The sequence below is a fragment of the Apteryx mantelli genome, chromosome 3 (assembly GCF_036417845.1).
Source record: "Apteryx mantelli isolate bAptMan1 chromosome 3, bAptMan1.hap1, whole genome shotgun sequence".
NCBI classification, from domain to species: Eukaryota; Metazoa; Chordata; class Aves; order Apterygiformes; family Apterygidae; genus Apteryx; species Apteryx mantelli.
The window spans coordinates 61,900,102-61,920,314 of NC_089980.1; the positions used below are offsets into that span (position 1 = coordinate 61,900,102).

The 20,213-nt window shown below is 37.1% G+C and overlaps 1 protein-coding gene across 1 annotated transcript in view; it reads left to right on the plus strand.

Moving 5' to 3' along the window:
• PRKN (parkin RBR E3 ubiquitin protein ligase) overlaps nucleotides 1-20,213 on the plus strand; it is an 816,438-nt gene that overhangs the window by 300,978 nt on the left and 495,247 nt on the right. The window contains exon 4 of the mRNA XM_067294746.1: nucleotides 7,278-7,396. Within this exon, the coding sequence (XP_067150847.1) occupies nucleotides 7,278-7,396 (119 nt within the window). The remainder of the gene's footprint in view (nucleotides 1-7,277; nucleotides 7,397-20,213) is intronic.

The window sequence follows — 20,213 nt, forward strand, 5'->3', positions numbered from 1 at the left end:
AGAGCCCTTTATTTAGGTGGGCTTTGGGTTCTGCAAGGAAGTTGCAGTAATGTCAGTCATTAATCACAAGCCTACTTGTTAGAACTTGCTGGTATCATGTTACTCTTTTGGGGCATTGTGTTTGGGCCATTTTTATCCGTGTTCAAAAAGAACCTGCAAGCAGAGTATGTATCTATAGTAGAAGTAAAAGCAATTATTTATTGGCTGAAACACACAAAAGATATTTATCAAGGTAGGCTAAGCATTAGTATTGTCACAAATGCTGACAGCATAAGAGTCTTTGCTGGCCAGGCAGGCATCTGTCAAGAGGGGAAGGGTTGGCTTCCATTGCTCCCTGGATTAAATCCTTGGTGTTGCAAAGTTGCCATCTGTTGACATTGACACATTGATGATACCAATGACCTGATTAAAATCTGGCCAACTGTTGACCATAGCTTTCCATGTTGGTATTTTTCCCCTTGAATCCTTGAGCTAATGACCCCATCTCAGCAATCGTTTCTCCTTCTGCCATTTTACCTTTCTTATCCTTCTACAGACTTTTTCACAGCTCTTTCTTACACCTTAATAATTTTCTTATAAAGCCTGAGCCAAAGTTATGCTGGTGGGCCGTGTCAGAACTAGGCCTTAAATAAATTTTTGAACAGAGATAGCTAAACCCTGGGTGGGGATGGTGTGGGGAGAAGCTCTCAGAGGAGCTTACAGAGAGGGGGGTTACAATGCTTAGGAGACTTCTGTGCCTCCTGTTATTTCCTCATGCTTCAAAATTTTTCTCTTGATCATCCTGTAATCCCTCTACTATAGTACTGCCCTCAGACACACTTCTGATAACTCCAAGTAGGAAGTCATTAAGCTTCTCCAACAATTGTAAGCTTCACTTGAATGGTAATGTTGATAGAAAAAGTAGCAATCAGCACTCTGACACCATGTTGATTACATAGCATTCATTATGATTCTAGTTGCAAATTATTTCTCTTGTATTTAAGGAGATATTAAACATCTTACATCAGTGCATTCAGCACAGTCTATACTTGAGAAAAATTATTATTATTTTTATTGTTATCTTGACCTATCACTCATTGCTAGATGACAGGCATGCTCTCCCCCAGCACTGAAGGATATTAAACTTGATCATTAGCCCCACCTCTGATGAAATACTTTGAGCCATTCAGTTTACATAGGGCTTCAGCTTAGGTTTTTGGTGGAATTATTGCTGGATATTAGAAATGAGATGTGATGAATTTAGGTCATTATGCTCTGATACCTTATCTTTGCTGTCATGTTGTTTGATGGTTAGTATGGAAAGATAATAAAAATGGAAATAACTTCTGTTCCAACACTTATAGCATGATCCAAGGATATAATTTGTCCCATTACCAAAGCTATCTTAGTAGGTTGGTCGATGCATACTTCTGCTTTAACTTCTGGAAGCTCTTGGAACCTTTAATTGCTGTTCATGATCACTTAGTGTCTTGCTTTATGGTTTACTGCATTTTTTGTTAGGGCTGTCACTTCTAGATATAGCTTACAATTAAAAAGAAAAAACTTAGACAACTCAGACTTATTTTCTGCTTGATGCCACCTGGGGAATTTTAAACTTGCTGCTTTATGACACCTCAATATAATTGCATTCTTTCTAAGTAAATATCTTCCCTAATGGCTGAAATTTAAGAACTGTTAAAATAACTTCTAGAACTCATAGAAAATACATGCTATATAGGAAGAATGGGTGTGGGGGAATGAAGAAATCTGGTGGTGTTTTTAGAAAGTAATTGAAAAGCCTAGGAAAAGCTTAATTTTAGTTCCTGAAACTATTAGAACAAATAATCCAACTATCTGCAAGCATCTGGAAGAAACCAAAGACAACAGTAACAACCACCCTGAATTCATCAAAAAACAGATCATGTTGAATTGTGGAAAGAAGAAAGCACAGATTTCACATATTCACATTTGTAAGATTTTTGACAGTTTAGCATGATACTGTCATTAGCAAACTGAGAGCCCTGATATAGATAAAAATACAGTTGGATTGCTATGAACTTGTCTACTAATTTATAGATGGAGAGTAGTTATTAGTAGTTCATCATCAAAATGGAGGGATATAATGAATGGGTCTCCCTACATCTGATATTAATCAATATTCTCATTAATGACCTAGATGATGGAATAGACACTTATTAAACCTGCAGGCATCACCAAGCTAGGAGGGACTGCCAATAAACTGGAGGGCAGCCTCAGAATGCAAAAAGATCATGACAAATTGGAAGTGTAGTGTGGAAAAAAACACCATGCTGCTCAGTAGGAGCCAGCCCAAAGAATTGCATTTGTCTGGCAGTAGTCAGACACACAAATACAGAATGGGTTACAACAGATTAAGCAGACAAGGCTTTGGAGGTTCTTTGTACATCAGACTGAACAGGAACCAAAAATGTTATACCCATCAGGTTAAGGGTAGTATTATATGGGAATATGTAAACAAAAGTATGACCTGTAAGATGCCTTAAAAACTGCTGTGCTCAGCAGTAGAAAGATTTCAGCTGGAATTTAGGTCAAGCTTGGGAGCTGCACTTAACACCACTTAAAGAGAAGTCCAAGAAAAATGTTTTGAACTCTAGAGAGTACTACTTATAAGAAAAGAATGACCGTATTGGGGTTGACTACCCCCAAGGAAGACAAAACTAATATAAAATACTGCTGCAAAGAGAAAGAAAACAAACTTTTCCATATCTATGGTGGAAAGTAGAGAAAGTAATGGTTTAATTTTAGCATAGAAAATTGAAGCTAAACAGAAATATCTTTTTGATGGTAATGATACTGAAGTGCTAGAAAAGATCACCACAGCAAGGAGGTTGTACATTTCCTGGGACTCCGGAAAGGAGACAGTTGCTTACTTTACCTGAGAGATTCAGTCCCATAAGCATGCTCACAGTATGCGAAGGGCAAGAAAGGTAGACCAGTGTTTCCAGGCAGTTGAGCAGAAAATGATTTTTGCTATGTTTAAACAAGCTACGAGAAGAATTTACCAATGCAAATGGAAATGATTCATTTGGCTGCTAATTGAAAAAACTGAAAGGTATTTTTTTTCTGCATTTCTAAGTCAGATTTATCTGAAGCTTGATGTATTGGAGATGACTTCTTGAAAGTCAGCTTATGTTCATGTGCTGAAAAATGCTTTTGCATCTATGAGAACTCAGGTTCATAAGGTCATCTTCCTGGTGGCACTGATCTCAGTTTATGGTAAATTAAATTAAAATACTTCTCAACACAGTGACTGATCCTTGTTGCACCATCTTTAGGGATAAGAATCATGTAATGGTAGAGACTTGGATAAATGGCTTTTCAAAAGACATGTGGGCATACCAGCAGGTGTGGGAAAGCTGGAAAAGAGTGGCTGTCCAGACCAACATATGAATGACTGATAGCCAAAAGAGACTGTTATGATACTCTTGCCAGGCACATAAATATGTAGAATATGGACCTGAAAATTGAGACTGCAGAAAACAATAATTGCAGATACAGCACCCTTTGATTCTTTCCCTCAATCTTCCTCCATCCACCCAATGTATATAACTGCAAAAGAGGCTGGTAGTTATGATTTAATTTATTTATGATGTTAATGCTCACCTTCAGTATCAGAACCAGCACTTAAAAAAGAACGTCCATTTTTTTTACTTATAATCTGCTGTGACTGCACATTCTTGCTGAGTACCAGTGTTATAAAATATTAATGGAAAGTTTTATGAAAACCTATAGACCATGATTGAATGAGGAAAGTCGAGGTTGTAAGGTTGATGCTGCAGCAATTTTAGTGATTACTGGCATGGTGCCATAATTACAATTCTTATTAATATTGCTACGTCAGTGCCGGTGCATAAAGCAGGTTTCTTTGTCCTTATTTCTTTCAGTTCCCCTCTGAAAAGGGAGTCAAGGGGATACAGGCTCAGTCAAGGGTCGTGCTAAGATTCCCACTGACATTAGCAAGTCAGTGAAGAGTTTAATGCTGGGCTTCGGTGTGGTACAGTATGCCAGTGTTTAGCATTTGCACATGTAATTCTGTCGTCAGTCTCCCCTGTTCCTGGTGATGCTGCTTAGGACACGCACCGAACAGTGTAACTGCACTTTGTGACACTGGTATCAACCCGCCTGCATAAAATGGTGGACGGACTGCTGAAAATCTCCATTTGTTCCTTTCCCCTTACAGTCAGAGCACTCTTCCTGTAGTGCTCTGCCTCTCCAGAAGCCTTGCTGTGGGAGACATTTCCAAAGTTATTCTGGGTCTCTGCATCAATCTGTGTTGCTTAGCTGCTCCAACTAAATATATTATAAATTTATTTCTTGTTGTGTTTCGAATTTGTGCATTGGGGGTGTGTTTAGGGAGTACTTTTTGTATTCATGAGAAAGGAGGGGGGAAAAAAAGCAAAGTGCTAAGAAAAAAATAATTGGGCTAACGTAGTTTATTTTCGCAAGGAATAAATATCAAGCTAACACACAAGATTTATCCTCTACAGTAAATCAGCAATATGCCTCATTCCAGGCCTCTCCTATGACTGCTATTTTTTACTGCAGTATTCAGTCATGCTGATTTATGCCATACTATCCTATGAATGTTTTGCAGAGTATTATCAATAATATAATTTTATTTTTGGGTCCAGATGGAATGAACTTAGAGCACAAAGCAGGCAGAAAACATGATTCCTGCCCTAAGTAGTTTACCACTTGAAATAAAGTTGGTATAAAATAGGAGACAGGGACACAAGGCATCAGGAGGATTGGATCAGGAATAGCATCAGCCTAATTAACAAGAATATTTTATTCCATAAAGGCTCATGTACTTAATAACATGGTTCTGCTTGACTGAAAGGATTTCATTAGTCGTAGCAGGAGTCCATCCAAGAATAGGACTGAATGCGGAGAGTGCATAGTGGCTCACAGATCTGCTCAGGATGAGTGCTCCTGTGCATGAATAGAAGCAGCAGTCTAATTAGGTCTCAAAGCCCATGCAGAAACCAGAGCAAAGGGAGAGGAGTGGGGATATGAAAATAGCTGAAGAGCCCTGGTCTCACCTCCTGCTACAACTGGTCTTTGTACAGCTGAAACTGAGTTAGGAGTAAGTGGCTCTAATGATCCTGTTTATACTGGTGGCCTCTTTTAGCAATAGCATTCTTGCTTACTTAAGTCATGAAATATTTCCTTTAAATTGTGCTAAATTTAATGTTCTTTAAATTTACTGTCTCATTTTTTTTGTTGTTTGGGTTTTTTTTTTTCTTTTTTTCTTTTCAGTTTTAGCTGATCCTGCCTCAGGCAACTGCTAAAAGGAAGGGGCAATCATTTGCCAGTGCACTCTTTCTCATTTTCAATACCCTAATTTAGATTTTGGTTGCTGATTCTAGTTCAAACTGAGTCTAATCCAGAAGTGCCCTTCTTGGTCCTAGTGTGATGAGCCTCAAGCAAGATATGAGTGAATAGGGATCCAGATGTTCAAAATTGTCATACTTGGTTTGGATTCACTTCTCAACTTGGTACCATATGTTGAATAGTTCAGCATATGCCTTGTTTTCTTTATTTGAACCATCTTCATCTCAGAGCTGTGTTACAGACTGATTTGAGAAGTATGCTCTCAATTGCTTGAGTTGCATTTATTCATATGAAAAGAGCATGATTTCATTTAATGTACTACAGTGTGTATGTGTGTGAATGGATGGATGTGTGTTTCTTTTCCGCAAAATTTGAATTTAGTTATAATTTTGTTATGCTTTACATTCTGTTGTGGTAAATAATATTTCCCAGGAAAGCATAATGATAGCATAATGAAGCACTTGATAGATGAGCTGAGTAAAATTAATATTGGAGACATCACTTATATCCTCTAGACACGTGGTTTATGATTCTGTAAGCCTGGAAAAAGTTTGGCATGCTTTTTAGTATGTGTTATAAAATTTGTTCTTTCAGCAGTGTAAATGTTCTTTGAAGACATCTGCATCTTTTTTTCTTAGATTGTACTGTATTTTTTTGACAACAAAGTTCTGTGAAGTTGAGTTTTGGAAACTAATTGCACCTGTAGTCCTGTTAGGACACCTACAAATAGGTATAACATGGAATTGGTAGGGACTGGAAGGGATTTTCATTAGCAGAACAGTCTTGCCCTTATCATTCTGAAGGACATGTAAAAATAAAGCAATTCAGTCTTGTCTTGTTTAAAAATATTATTTGAGATGATATTTACTGTGGTAATACAATCAGATTCAAATTTACTTAAACATTATATTGGTGAAAAATGTAGGGAAGAGTAAGAAGATGGGGAAGAAAACAGTGGGAAGCTTTTGATCTCTAAGGGATTCCTGTGGATCCTATAAGTTCACCCTTGTTAATAGGGAAAAGCTCCACAACCATTCCTCTTGATATTGGGAAAATCTGAGGAAATCTTTATTTTGAGCTCAGCTCAATTTCTGATAATAAGCTTGAGCCTCTGAACTAGAGATGGCTAGTCTCGATTAAAACCAACATGCTATGAATCTTCCATTATTCCCTGAGGAATAACAATATTCACCCTAAAAAGTGGCTTACTCAAAGCAATAACCAGAATTGCACGTGAAATCAAATAATTAGGATTGCTCCAGGCTTAGACAATTCTCTGCCTATCATGTTCTGTTCCATAGTTTCACAGAACAGAATGTGTTTCATTTCATTTTCCTTGAAAATGTACTTGGCCTAATATCTTGGCAGCAGATTGCTAACTTTGCTAGGTTATACAGCTGCCAGCAAGAATAAAGAAATGGTTTTCAGGCTTCCATGTATAAAACTAAATTTGCTAAATTAAATATTTGTTTCCTTGTTGTATTATCAATCAAACTAATCTTTTAAACTTGATCCAAGGAATCTGTCATGCAATTTGGACTCACTAAAACTTGAGGCTAGACAAATTTAGACTGGAAGTAGGGCAAAAATTATTTGTAATTAATTACGTGTTGGGGTAATTAATCACATGCATCACTTGCCAAAGATTACAGTGGGTGCTCATCAGTGGCAAGCTCTAACTCAAGATAGGATTTGTTTTCTGGGGGTTACTGTGCAGCTGCAGCTATTGATCGAGGAACAGGAGATGATGGAAAGTGTTAAGTAGACCAAGCAATATGATCACAAGGCTGTCTTCAGGCCTTAAAATTAGTCAATCATCTATTTTCTTTACATATCACTTACAGAGTCAAATAGAAACCCTTTGTTACAGACTGTTACTCATTTTCAGTACAAATTGAGTGTTTTCTTTATTTTCTTCCTGACAGGTGCTGCTAGTTACAACAGTTTTTATGTTTTTTGCAAAAGTTTCTGCCAAGCTGTGAAACCTGGGAAACTGAGGGTCCGCTGCAGTGTATGTAAACAAGGGACACTGACTTTGGCAAGGGTAAGCAAGTGTTCTCAAGCTTTCGGAGTACATAGAAACTATATATATGTACTTCTGTCTATCTATTTGCATGTATGTGCTTATGTATATATGTATGTCTACCTAAATCTTTTCCTGCTGTATATAACTGAGAAGACTAATTTAAAGGTTTGTGAAAATTTCATTCACTTATCTCTATTATTGCAGCTTACACAAGGAAAACATTTGAGACTGGAGCTCCAATCCTGGAAAGACATTCTTAGCTTTCTATTTTCTTTTAAGCCTTAATGGCTAACCTGGTACTATGCATAATACATACAATTGAAGTATGTGCTTAAGGATTGGAATTATAGATGCTTATATGAAGCTCTGAGTAGTATTTAAAGCCACAAAGACCTGTGTCATTAATTGCGAATGTTATGGAGTGAGACAAGGAGGAATTAAGTGGCTGTGCAGTTGGGAATATTAATCTGTCTGGCCCAGCTGCCAAGACAAGGAAAGCGTATTGTGCTGGGACAGAAAGTTGGTAGGAGAACTGTCAGGATAGGTTTACATCCTGAACCAGGAGCGTTGTTTCACTTGAATGTGCAAAACTGGCAATTGTGTGAGGTTTTGGAGGTTTTACGTCCAAGCCCTGCTGGATTTCACTGGTTGTACCACTAGGGAATGAGAGTCCTTCCTCTCCTAAATCTCAATGGTTGTCAGAAAAGTTTGTTACGCGAGAAGCTTAGTTTTTTGCAGAAGACTGAGTCTTACCATGCTATAGATTTTGGAGGGCTTTCAGTCATATATTTGACACATTTAAGTAAATATATCTTTATCTGTACTTCAGAGTGGTTAATTTCACTTTCAGGTTCTTGAAGTAGCCCAGTGCTTCTCTCTCATTACAGATAACAACACAAGGACTTCCTTTAAAATCCCAACTCCTATATTCTCATTGAAACAATAAACAGTAGTAATGCTTATAAACATCTTCTTCAAAATTTCGGAGGCTTACAGATGCATTTTGTGCCATTCCAAATAAACACATCAAAAGGAATTTCAGTCGGTAATTTATAGCAATGTGTAGCACTGTAAGCTGAAGATTCCCACAGAATCTGTGAGACAAGTTGCTTTCCCTGCTTAGGAGAAAATAATTTATAGTTAATTTTTACCTAAAAAGAGGAAGGGCATGGTTTAATGAACCAAAACCACCCGAGTTCTATTCTGGGCTTTAAAAATGATTCCCTTGTAGGAAAATGATTACCTAGTCTTGTATAAGTTGTTTTGGCTAAACTTTGGTTGTGTTTTTAGTGCAAAATTTCAGATAGGAATGTATGAGCATTGAATATAGCAGGACACTTGCTTCTTATCAATTTGTTCTTTAACTTTGTCAAGAAGTGAGTATTTAGTATTCCTGAAGCGAAGCTTTTCATTTTTAACTCTTCTGCCTCAGTTTCCTTACTGCACAATGAGGATTTTCTTGTTTATCTCAAGGAATTATGGAAAAGCTCTGAGTAGAAATAGACCTGCACTGTTTCCTTCATGATTGTTGTTCTCTACCAACACATCTGGAAAACTGTTCGTTGGCAAACACTTTCCTTTTTTTTTTCTAGACCACAGTTATCAGCACCAGATAGTAACAAGCTGCATGAGACCCCAGAATTTAGATCCAGCTAGCTGTTTTCTCCCCAAAGTCTCATTTAAATGTTGGTAATCCGTATAGGCTTGAATCCCATATAAACTGATAGAGGAGAAGTTACTTGTCATTTACAGTTTCTAAAGACTTTCTATCCAGGCTGAATATAAACACAGATTACAGCTTATTCAGACTGAATATAAGCAGTCAGTGCTGCTCATTGCTGGCGGAGCGGTTGGCACCTTCGGTGCTGCAGTGCCGGCCCAGACCACGTGTCCTTGCCAGGCTCAGCAGCCTCCGTAGGCCTGCCCCCTTCGGGGACTCATAACTTTCACGCCTGTGATGTGCGAGTGGTTTGCAATCAGGTTCCTTATATTAATATCCTTATATTAAGTAGACTTCAGTAAGTTTCCAGACTTTTCAGTTCTCACAGTATTTGCTAAATAGTGCTCTTAATTTTGGAGACTTCAAAAAAAAAAAAGTCTTTGTTGTCTTCCAACAATTCTTCATAACCCCACTGTAAAAACCCTACTATGAAAAGTTCAAGTATGGCATATTTCTAAATACACTTTTTGCATCTGATTGACTGGTATGTGTGTTGGCCTACATTCTTTTGTCAAATACAGGGTAAATAACATAATGAATACACACAAGCTGATAATTTCCATTAAATGAGTAGAGTGCAGCTGCTGAATTTTTTTTTATTTCTATTAGCATATTTTACATTAGATATGAACAAGAACTCACTGGAAACTTGTATTAGAAGCATTTGCTAATATCAAGATTGGTTCAGAACATCACAGCTTTCAGAAGATTTGAAAAAATACTTCAGCATAAAAATACAAAGGAGGAAAAAAAAGGGAAAATCATCTCTTAGTGTCAAATGATAGATTTTTGTCTATATCAGTTTTTTAATAATGCTTATGTCTATGACAATAATTTGCACTTAAGGCTTGTGTTACTTTTCCCCCCCAAATAAAAAGAATCTGTTATTCTTCTTTGTCTTAAATTTCAGTGGAGCAAGTCCTTAGGAGCAATGGGTGTGTCTGGTCCAGTAGTTTGGGTTGGCAGTACTCAACACTTTCAAAAGGGAAATGTTTGCAATAAAGGTACGCTTATTTTAGTGAATGTGCTGAACAAGAATAGGTTTCTGTTCTTATAAATATATACAATCTACTTCAGTCCTGCCTTTATGCAGATTAGATGCAGAATTGTATATGTACCTGGCCCTTGTGACCTCCTATCTTCTTACTTTCTCATCCATCTTCCAGGAAGATAGAAAATAATTCCAGCTGGGGAAGCTTGAAATATATCCTGGCCCCATTTAATGCAGCTGTGGAGTTTTGTTGTGCTTATTTTTCAATACTGTGCAGAAACCTCTTTGCCTCAGTGCTAAGCAAAAGTGTTGCTCAGAGCTAGTGGTTGTATCTGCTATGCTTTTTTCAATTCATAGCAGTCTACAGTAAGCAAGTTATGTCAGACTGAAAACGTTACTGTCAATCACTGGCTTCTGTGCACAGTTAAAAAAAAATTCTTGTAAGGAAGAAGTTAGTATATTACTCAAAACCTTCTTTTGCTTCTGCAATTCCACTTGACTGTGCCAGTGATTGCTAGAAGGCAATTTCTTTACTGGTATTATAATAATTTTCATTTCATAGAGAATTAGTCAAAGTAAAGCTGACACTGTACTTGGGCAAACCATAAAAAAAGACTGTGTGCCACCATACCACAGATTTGTCAGGAAGGCCACAGGGTTTTTTGAAGCTTCCCCCCCCAACTTCTCAGTAAACTGTGCCTGACCTTTACATGGCAGCACAGCAAATGTTTCTTAAGAAGCCCTCTTGTGCCATAAGCAGCAAAGCATCACGTAAGCCAGCATTTGTTACTGTAATTCTTTTACTGAGATGAAAGTGAATACCTGTGTAAAAGCCAGACAAAGATTTGGGCAGCCTTGATGTAGTCTACATGCTAATCCTTTTCTCCTCCTAAGCCGGAAATGACCAGCCTCATTACATTGAGCTTTCTCTTTTCATAGAGTGTTGACTGACATTTTAAAATTTTACTTACTCATTTAAACAGTCTTATTCTAAAATTGTATTTAACTGTCATGCCTATTTACATAGCATTATTTTAATACATGACACTCAGGGTAAATTTGTGATACTATATTTCTATGAAATTAAAGAGCCCTCTATTTTTATTTTTATCAAAGGCATCTATCTAAATGTAAAATGTGTAATTTTGCAGTTGACTCCTAGGCTGGTGTTTTATGAGCATTTCATGACCTGATGCTTTATGGGAGATGTATATATACCAGATTGATTTAATTGTAAGAAAACATTGGTCACTGCAAAAGTATCACCTCTCCCTAGTTTCACTAATTAATCAAGCATAAAAGCATGTCTGGAAAGTCTAGAGTATGGGAGTCTTATATAGAGCACCTACAAGCCTGCCAGCAACTTTTTCTAAACAGCTTGAAAATCTTAGTCATTAGTTTCACTCTATTTCTTTTGTTGCTTTGAGTTTTTAAAAAATATTTATTTATTATACATACAATATTGCAATTTGTACCAATTGCCATGATTCCGATGATATATATTAAGGTTATATTTCTGCTTTAAGAAAAAAAAATGATTTAACTGTTTATAGCAGTCACACTTAGACTTCTTTTTTGGAGTCATAACAGTATAAAGCTGTTCACAACTTTATAATGGAAAGGAAAATGCATTTCTACAAATTAAGGTCCGATTCTGCAAATGGTTATATACCAAGTTATACACTTATATCACACTTTTTAAATATTTGTGATATACTCTTAGTACAGAAGACATTTGATTCAGTATCTATTTGCTATAGTACAAACTGCAACTAGGGTAAGAATCTGGATTAAAGCATAGTAAATGGATTTTAAGATTCCGTACTTAGCCAGTGGAGTTTTGCATAACCTTTCCTATAGTTTTTCTAAGTGTTCCTTATAGCTCAAAAATTATTTCAGCTCTTTCAGACATGATGAGTTATATTCAGATCTGATGTAATTCACTGCAGCCCTGTTGAAACTTAGCTCCCAACACCAGTAACACATTGGGATTTTGTTCAGTGACCTGGGTGCATGCAGCTCTGCTGCTGTCCCTGACTTCTGTGCTCCAGAGGAGCCTCCTAAGTTAATGTTATTTTATTAACTGTGTCAGCCTGTTTACCAGTCCCGGGGCATAGCCAGGGAACTGCTCTTTCATCGTTTGTGATATTATGAATATTATATTCATCTCTTGCTGTTCATCTTAAAGCTAACAAAGGAAAATTAGTTGGATTTTGTTTCTCTGGCACCATGAAAACCTTGTCATTTAGGCAGCTTGTCATTTAGTGCAGGCTGTGTAGTACTTTAAAATTCTGGCAGGAAATAAGCTCTAAAATCTTGTAAGTCCCTTGCAGTGAGTGACAAATAACAGGTCATAGATAGTTTAAGTGGTCTTCCTAATAGTTGAAAATGCAGTGTTTTGAACTCAGTACTTTCTTATTTACTAGGAAGATAAAGATCTGTACTATTTTCATTTTCTTTATTTGAATTCTTTCTTCCTAACTCCATTTTAATAAGCAGAGCTATTTAAATAGGGTATTTTCTTTTTAATGAATATAAACTCAACGGAGATTTTCAGTAATATAAAATAAAAAGGGAATGACTTTAAATGCCTTTATGTAATTACTTATTTGCCTTTCCAGAGGTTACTTACAGTCCTGTTGTGGTGATGTTTTGTTCCTCTAGATAGAGTAGTGGCTTTAAAACGCCCCTTTTTTATATATCATTGAGAGAGTCCATTCCACAGTGAACTGTCTCTCACCACTGCTCCTTACGGATTACATATTCTTCTGGAATTCATGGTTTCTATCCTGGCTCAGTGACAGAGAAAGAAAGGAGTCGAGGCTGTCGAAAAGAAGAAAAGACAGACAGCAGCTCATAATTTTCCAGCCCTTACCACTGCTGAAGCAGCTTCTCCCCACTTCAGGTTATCTGCAGCTTACCAGTGCTGGGGTAATATTACCGGCAGGTTACGGAGGAACTGAGACTGCTCTCCTTTTTGGTTACTGTCTCTTAAACCTGGTGCATGGACTCTAGTCATGCCTTTTCAGCACGGTTTTACCTCAGATCTGTGTCAGAGTCCAATACTGTAGTTAGATGTTAGTCTTACCTTTCTCATGGGCACTTAATACTGACCTCACCCAACCATGCCTAGATTGTAGGTGATCATCCACCAGTGTTAGGTCTTGTGTTATCGTTCTTTGTGGTGGATAATGGCACGGACTCAGGGGGGGTTGCGTCCTGAGACCTTTATTGTTTATTTCTGAGCTTATTTAAAAAGTTAGCTGCTTCAGCGGTTTCACAGACACACTTCGCTAGGCCAATCACCATGCAGATTATGTCACAGGGAGCCAATCATGGCACCGATCACGCACGCAGCGGTCACGCCTTGTACCTTGCTACTTGTTTAGCAAAGCTGTCTTGCCCTTAACCTTGGTTCCCACGGGCTTCTGCTAGTTTATCTGTACTTTCTCAGGATGTACCATTCCCAGCTGCACCAGTGTCCTTGGGTACGTTTGTCTGAGGCTCCTGTTGCTTGCTACTTGCAACTTTCCACCAGTTTAACCCTGTCATGACCCTCCACAGTTCTTTATGTTTTTTATCTTTCTGTTCGGATGTACACCCCTTTAAAAAAGGGGGGCATACCAACAGACAGGTTTAGTAAGCTTTATTCAGCTTTAATTTGGGCTGTTCTCGGGGGCAGAAATGTAACTGGAAGATGAACCACGCTTTCCCTTTCCTCGTATGCATATGACCCTGGGAGGATGGTCTGTTGGCCAGGGAAATGAAAAGATAGCATATCTTGAGGTTACATTCTTTTGGCATATTTTTTAATATTCCTATCAGCTCTGCAGTCATTGTCTTAAAAATGTATAAAGCCTGCCTTCTGTCCATACGGTATCTCCTCCCCTGCCAAAGAAGGACCCTCTCTCAAGTTTCTTAGTCTTCTGTGGTGAAAGGAGGTACAATGAATGTTTTTCAATACTGGCTGGTGGATATATCTCTGTATTTTAAATGTTAAAGCCATATCTACCCTGTTCAAATTGACATCTTAAGCTATATATGTAGGTGATATCTTCTTGGTCTCCTCTTCCTGTGTATGTATTTCTTTTGTGTGAATGTGTTTTTTACTCAGTAAGGCCATGATGTGGTGTGGATGGCTTGCTGGAATTTATTACTGTATGAAAAATAACTTGGACTATGACAGTGGGTTTTTTTTAATATGGCAGCTGCCACTGAGATTCTGATGTCCCAGTGCATAACTCTCTTAATTTGCTTTCTTTATTAAAGTACAGCCAAGCTTCTGTCTTACCAGTATTATTCCTTAGATAATTGTGGGTACAGAGAGATTGTGCTCACACTACACTATTTCAACATTTTTCATAATGATGGGTATTAAACAATTCTAAGGGTTCAGTAATTTTTCCTAATTTTTAAGATGTTGGAGTATCTGATGCACCAGCTGGCTCGGAAAGAAAAAATAACTATTGTTTCTTAAGATATTGTAGTAGCAGAAATAGCAAGGGGTAAAACACTTTCTCAAATGTGTATCTTCATTTCTGTTAAGAAGCTGATGTAATTTTTAAATTAGGATTATTAATTATTATCATATACTGATATTGTTAATTAAGGTAATTCTTTTAATTAAGAACAGATGAAAGTAATTGTTTAGCTCTCAACGAACTAGAAACAGGTCTCTATTTTAGCTCACTGTGGCAGCAAACCCTGCAAACTTGTATGTTTCTGCCTCATGTCAGAGGTTTTCTTCCTTGTTTTGGACAGAATTAGTTACTAAGAAAGGTACTTAAGCCTAATCTAAATAAGAACCTCAGACTTGTGTAATTAAGCAATCAGCTGATTTTAAGTTATATTAATTATACTCCTTTGGGTAGGGTTGTGATCTAAAGGTATATAGGTCTAACTTGATATGCGTTTCCTCAGAGCTTCATTAACATAAAGCCTCTTTAACATGCTGTAACCACAACTATAATAGTTACATTGATTTTAACGATATTAGTAGAGCTATGCAGTGTTCTAATGATGATTTCCCCCTCTTCTCAGGGAATTTTTCTAATGCATAAATAGGTTCTTAGGGACCTGGGGGGATGACCAGTTAATAATCCACACTTAAAGTGCTAGAATTCATTTGACTTTTTCCATTGCAAGCAGCTGGGCAAAACAGGATATCCCTGCTTCCCCATAGTAATTGCCATATGTTTAAAGCTTGCTTCTTATGTGGAAAAACGACCATTTGAGTTCTGAGGCGTATCTTGCATACAGATGCCTTTTTAAAAGCTACTGCAAATGGTTCTGTGTGAATAACTTCATTGTATTAGGAGCAGGTTATTTTCTGTTTTTCACTACACAAATATAAATTTAACATTAAGTCCTGTAAATTTTCTAAATAAAGCTAGGCCATCAGAATTTTATTTGGGAAACCTGATCTTTGGCAAGAGTTCTGAGCATGGGCTTATTATTCTGTAAAGCCTGTTGGCTTAACGGTTTTGTTAAAAGCAGAAATAAAATTGTGGAGGGTCCATAATAATTGTGAAGTGTGTATTATGGAAGTGACTCACTGAGAAATATTCTAGCTGTCCAATGGGGTAATACCCTCAATTTAAATAAAATAGCATGCTTCTATCTAGAAGGTACCCATAGCCTTTTCAGACAAGGGAAAATACTTTGGCTTGGGAAGGAGGAGATTTCTACTTTTTTTTTTTTTTTAAGCAAAGCAATAAATCTTCTAGTGTGGGTGCACCTTCCTCACTATAGTCTACGTTCTAACAGTTCTGCCTGAGAACAATCTGTCCTTGTATAAGCAATTTCTTTATTTAAGTGTATAATTGCAGCCGTCACAGGAATGCTGTATTGTTTTAATTATGCCAGCCTAGTTAAAACAGCATACATTTTGGACATAGAAAGCATAGAATGAATTCATGAAGAAAGGTTTTCAAAAGCAAGAATTGGTTGAATATGTTGGATTTGATAAAATATCTGATAGCTTTAGTTTAAAAAAAAAAATAGCAAAACCTGTCCATGGAAAAATTTTCATTAAAATAAAATTTCAGGCTACATCTCATAAGAGAATCAGAGACCAAACAGTATGGAGAGCCTGAGATCTCCTTTACACTGAAAAATATTCACCCAAGAGCATTAAATTGCTAAATCTAAGCCTTATATTGTTTGTATATAATACTGGCTTTTAAACTTACTGTTTTGGAAGGAGATGAGGACAGCAACTGCAATTATAAAGTCTGTTTCTAGCATATCTTGAAACTCCTGGCCCTGGCAGTCAGTAAGTTCAAGGATTTTAGGCATTACTACTGCGGGCTTGCCCAGGGCTTAACCTGTCCCCTCTGATCAGACTGGGCCTTGCTATTTCACTGATACCTGCTGTAGTTAATGTGTTTGTGCCTTTAAATCCATAGACCAGTGATTCCTAAACTGATATCTCTACTGCTAATGTGATACAAGCACTAACTGTTCTTGTTGCTGTGTCCACTGATGGTGATGCTTGAGCAAACCGCATTTGGGTACCCTTGGCATGGGCAGTCTGTCTCTCTGGTCAGCATGGGTGTATGCTGGCACAAAGGTGAACTGAGGGGGTATCAGTGGTGTTTTGACTTAGATTTGATCTGCATGTGTTCATCAGCTGTTTATGATCCGATTGTGAAAGTATTTCAAAATTGTTTTGAACTGTTTTATTTTGTCTGTACATCTCCAAGTTCTGGTTTTATTGCTTTTGAGTTCAGGCTGTATTCATTGGAATCAGTATGTTTTGCATGTCCATATTTCCACAAGTACCACTTCTATTGTCAAAAAAGTCAGCTTAGCTTAGCAAAGGTTACCTGTTTCAGAATAAAACACTGCATTTTAGCCAGTGCCTCAAGTTCCTATAAAGAGCAAGAAGAGATGTTTGTCCTAGCCTTCTCCAATCTCACTCTGAACAGAGGATGCCAGCTGAAAACCCTGCTGTCTCATCTCTGCACAGGAACGTAGTATTATTGAGAATCACATCCATAATTTTGGGAAAGGAAAACATGCTAGCTAAGGGTAGAATTATTTGTCTGTTATCAGTATAAATGTCATAGATAGTAGGGCATATTCTTAGAATATTGAAGAATACTTTTCTGCATATGTCCTGTTTCTAAGAGTGAGGTATGCTGGGCCTCCCTTGGGTTCTGGTTTGGCTGTTGACTCCCACACTTGCGTGTGGCCTCTTGTGTGGCTAAGGGGATGTAGGCTTTTGCACTGCCTTCATCTGACCAACGCATTAATTCCAGCTGTTAATAGTCTCTCTTTATATTTTGACCTGCATAAGTTAAAAAATTCAGTTTCAGATGGAAGAAAATTCATTTCCCTGAAGTTATATTTCTCACCTCAGTTGGGTCTAATTAATTTCTTTCTGTTGAACTAACAAACGACGGAAAACAGGCCAGAATGTATTTAGACCAAGCTTTACTTGGTGTTTTATAAAGTGCTTAATAGTGGGAAAATAATTTTGTTTGAATATTCACTTTTTGTTAAAACCTCTGGATCTACAGATCTATCTGCTTGTGCTCAGACCAAGAAGTTCCAAACTCTAAGTGGGAATAGGTATAATTTCATACAATCCTGTAAGTAGCTGAAAAAACAATCATTAAATTGAAAAACTGCTTACCTGCATGAGTCTTGAGCCTTATGGAGCTTTCTGTTGACATCAGGTCAGCAGATTAGGCTTCTATCTAAAGTATGACAGTATTTTCAGTGAGAAGTAAAATGAATTTAAAATATCATAGTCAGGTGCCAAGAGAAGGAACAGTTTGTGCATCTCCTCTATTACAGGAAATAAATCAGATTAATCAACTTAAGATAATAGTTGAGGGTTTTTTATTATGAGCTAAAAGGGAGGATATTTAAGTGCTCCATTGTTTTACACAATCTTAAAAAATCTTAAAAAAACAGCACAAACCAGAATCCCACTTGGTGTAAACAAATGTGCTTCCATAGTGCAATAGGTATTTTTTTGTCTTCTAGAATTTCTCTTTTTGACTTGCATTTTGAGCAACCAATTTACCATGTGGTGTCATACAGTTTTTCTTATGAGACAGTGTCAAGAAAACCCATTAAATCTTGATGATGATGTACAGAATTATTTATTGAAGATGGATTTAAAAAATAAACTGAAGCCACCTAACTCTCAGACTTCTGAATACTGTCAAGAGACACATTTTTTTCTTTTTCTCTTAACTTGCCTGCAGGTCTTGACCTCATGATAAAAATCTCTTAACATGCATTCATAATTATTCGATACTGTTATGCTAAGCTAGACCTGTTTTCACCCTATCCATATAACTAACCTGATGCAAAGAAGTGCAGGACTAAACTTTTCAAGTTACAAGTTGCAATAAGAAATGGAAACCAATAGGCTGACTGCTTGCTTCTGCTGTCAACTTCTATCTTAGTGCTAAATTTTTGCTAATGTTAAAAGGTATTTCCTGAAATTCAGGCCCAGTGATGAAGGGTAAGATTGATGACTTTGGCATTTTGGCAAAAGAGTGAGTTGAAGAGGAAAATGGAAATCATAGGCTTTATTTACATCAGGTAGAATGCCTTATATGAAATGAAAGTCCCTTACTTCCTCTTCTTTTAGCTCTGCAAAAGGAAATGTGTAATTTTAGTTTAAATATTTTTACTCTGCTGGAAAATTTTTCTTCATTTGACTCATAAGATCCTCTTCTGTTTTACTTCTATAGCATGTCTCAATTTGTAATTTACATTAAAAAGAATTGACATTTTGTGTCTTTCTGATATTTTTGTGTCTCAATTTGTGCAGTAAGCGGAATCTTACTCCATACTTCAGGGAGGGCACATAGTTAGCTACAATCCATTTTCCCCTGCACTTTCTGATAAAATGAAATGGGCTATGTGAGATTAAAAGTGCATGTGTGTCTGTGTGTATGTTAAGTGAGAAAGGGAGGAAGGAAGAGAGAAAGTCAAGAGGAAATAATTTACTTTTTGCCAGTAGAGATGCTCATTTTGTGCTGGCTAGCCATGTTTGCCTGAACAGTAACACAACACAAGAAAAAGAAGGCAAAATTGGGTATGGGTCCTGGTATATTCTGATAAAATCATGACTATTCTTTGCTAATGCTAAATGTGTTGAATGCCAGCTCGTCCATAACTATAATAAAACCAGTTAATGCATAAATGAATTCTGGCAATTTTAAATAAAAATTTAAAACCTGATATGACAGGGAAGTATGCTAAGAGGTAACCAAGTGTGTAAACACTAAATGAAGGATTATCCTTATTTGTGAAAAATCCATTTCAGCGAGAAATTGAACTGGGGGCTTCTCTAAAAGAAGGGCTATTGCAGCTAGTGAGCTAAATCAGTGTCATTTTTCTCCCCATTTATAGTAGTAGTCCTATGTGAGACACGTGGACAGGAAACAAAAGCGTATAAACATAACTGAGTACTGTCTACTTCCTTCTCTTTAAAGATTCTCCTCCAAATAACGAAGTACTGATCATGCTGAACTTTTAAAACTGGATGAGATCAAGCATATTAGGGGTGACGCAATTCATTTCTTGGATCATATTGCATGAACAGCCTCACCTCTTGTCTGGTGTGCAATGACCAGCTAGCAATTTCAGAACGTAAACCTTTAAAGAATTAGACTTTGCAATGATCTTGGCGCTAGTTTATTGTGAATATATGTATCCCACTTACTGAAAACAATTTGTATTAGCCTTACCTGTCTGTATGCACTTTAATTATACATAAATATTCTCCCATTATACAATGTACATGGCTTTAAAAGCTGTTGGTGAAAGCTAAGGCAGTAGATGAATGTCTGGGAGAGGCTGTTTCTAAGCAGTAGTGCCTAAGCTTTCCATACTGTGAGGAATTTAAATTTTCTCTCTGTGTACAAAGTGCTCCCCCAAATGCCTTGTCTTGTGCAAAAAAAAGACAAGTGTTGTAGCAACTGGTATAAGACAAAAAAAGGGAAGGAGAAAAACATATGGATCTGCTCCTTTTTAAATGCAGATTGTTGAGGCTGGAAGTCTATCACTTAGTCACTATGTTCTCTGTTTGACCATATGGTTGCAAAATCTAGTAGAATGTTATTAAAAAAAAACCTAGTTCTCCTCAAAACAAAATG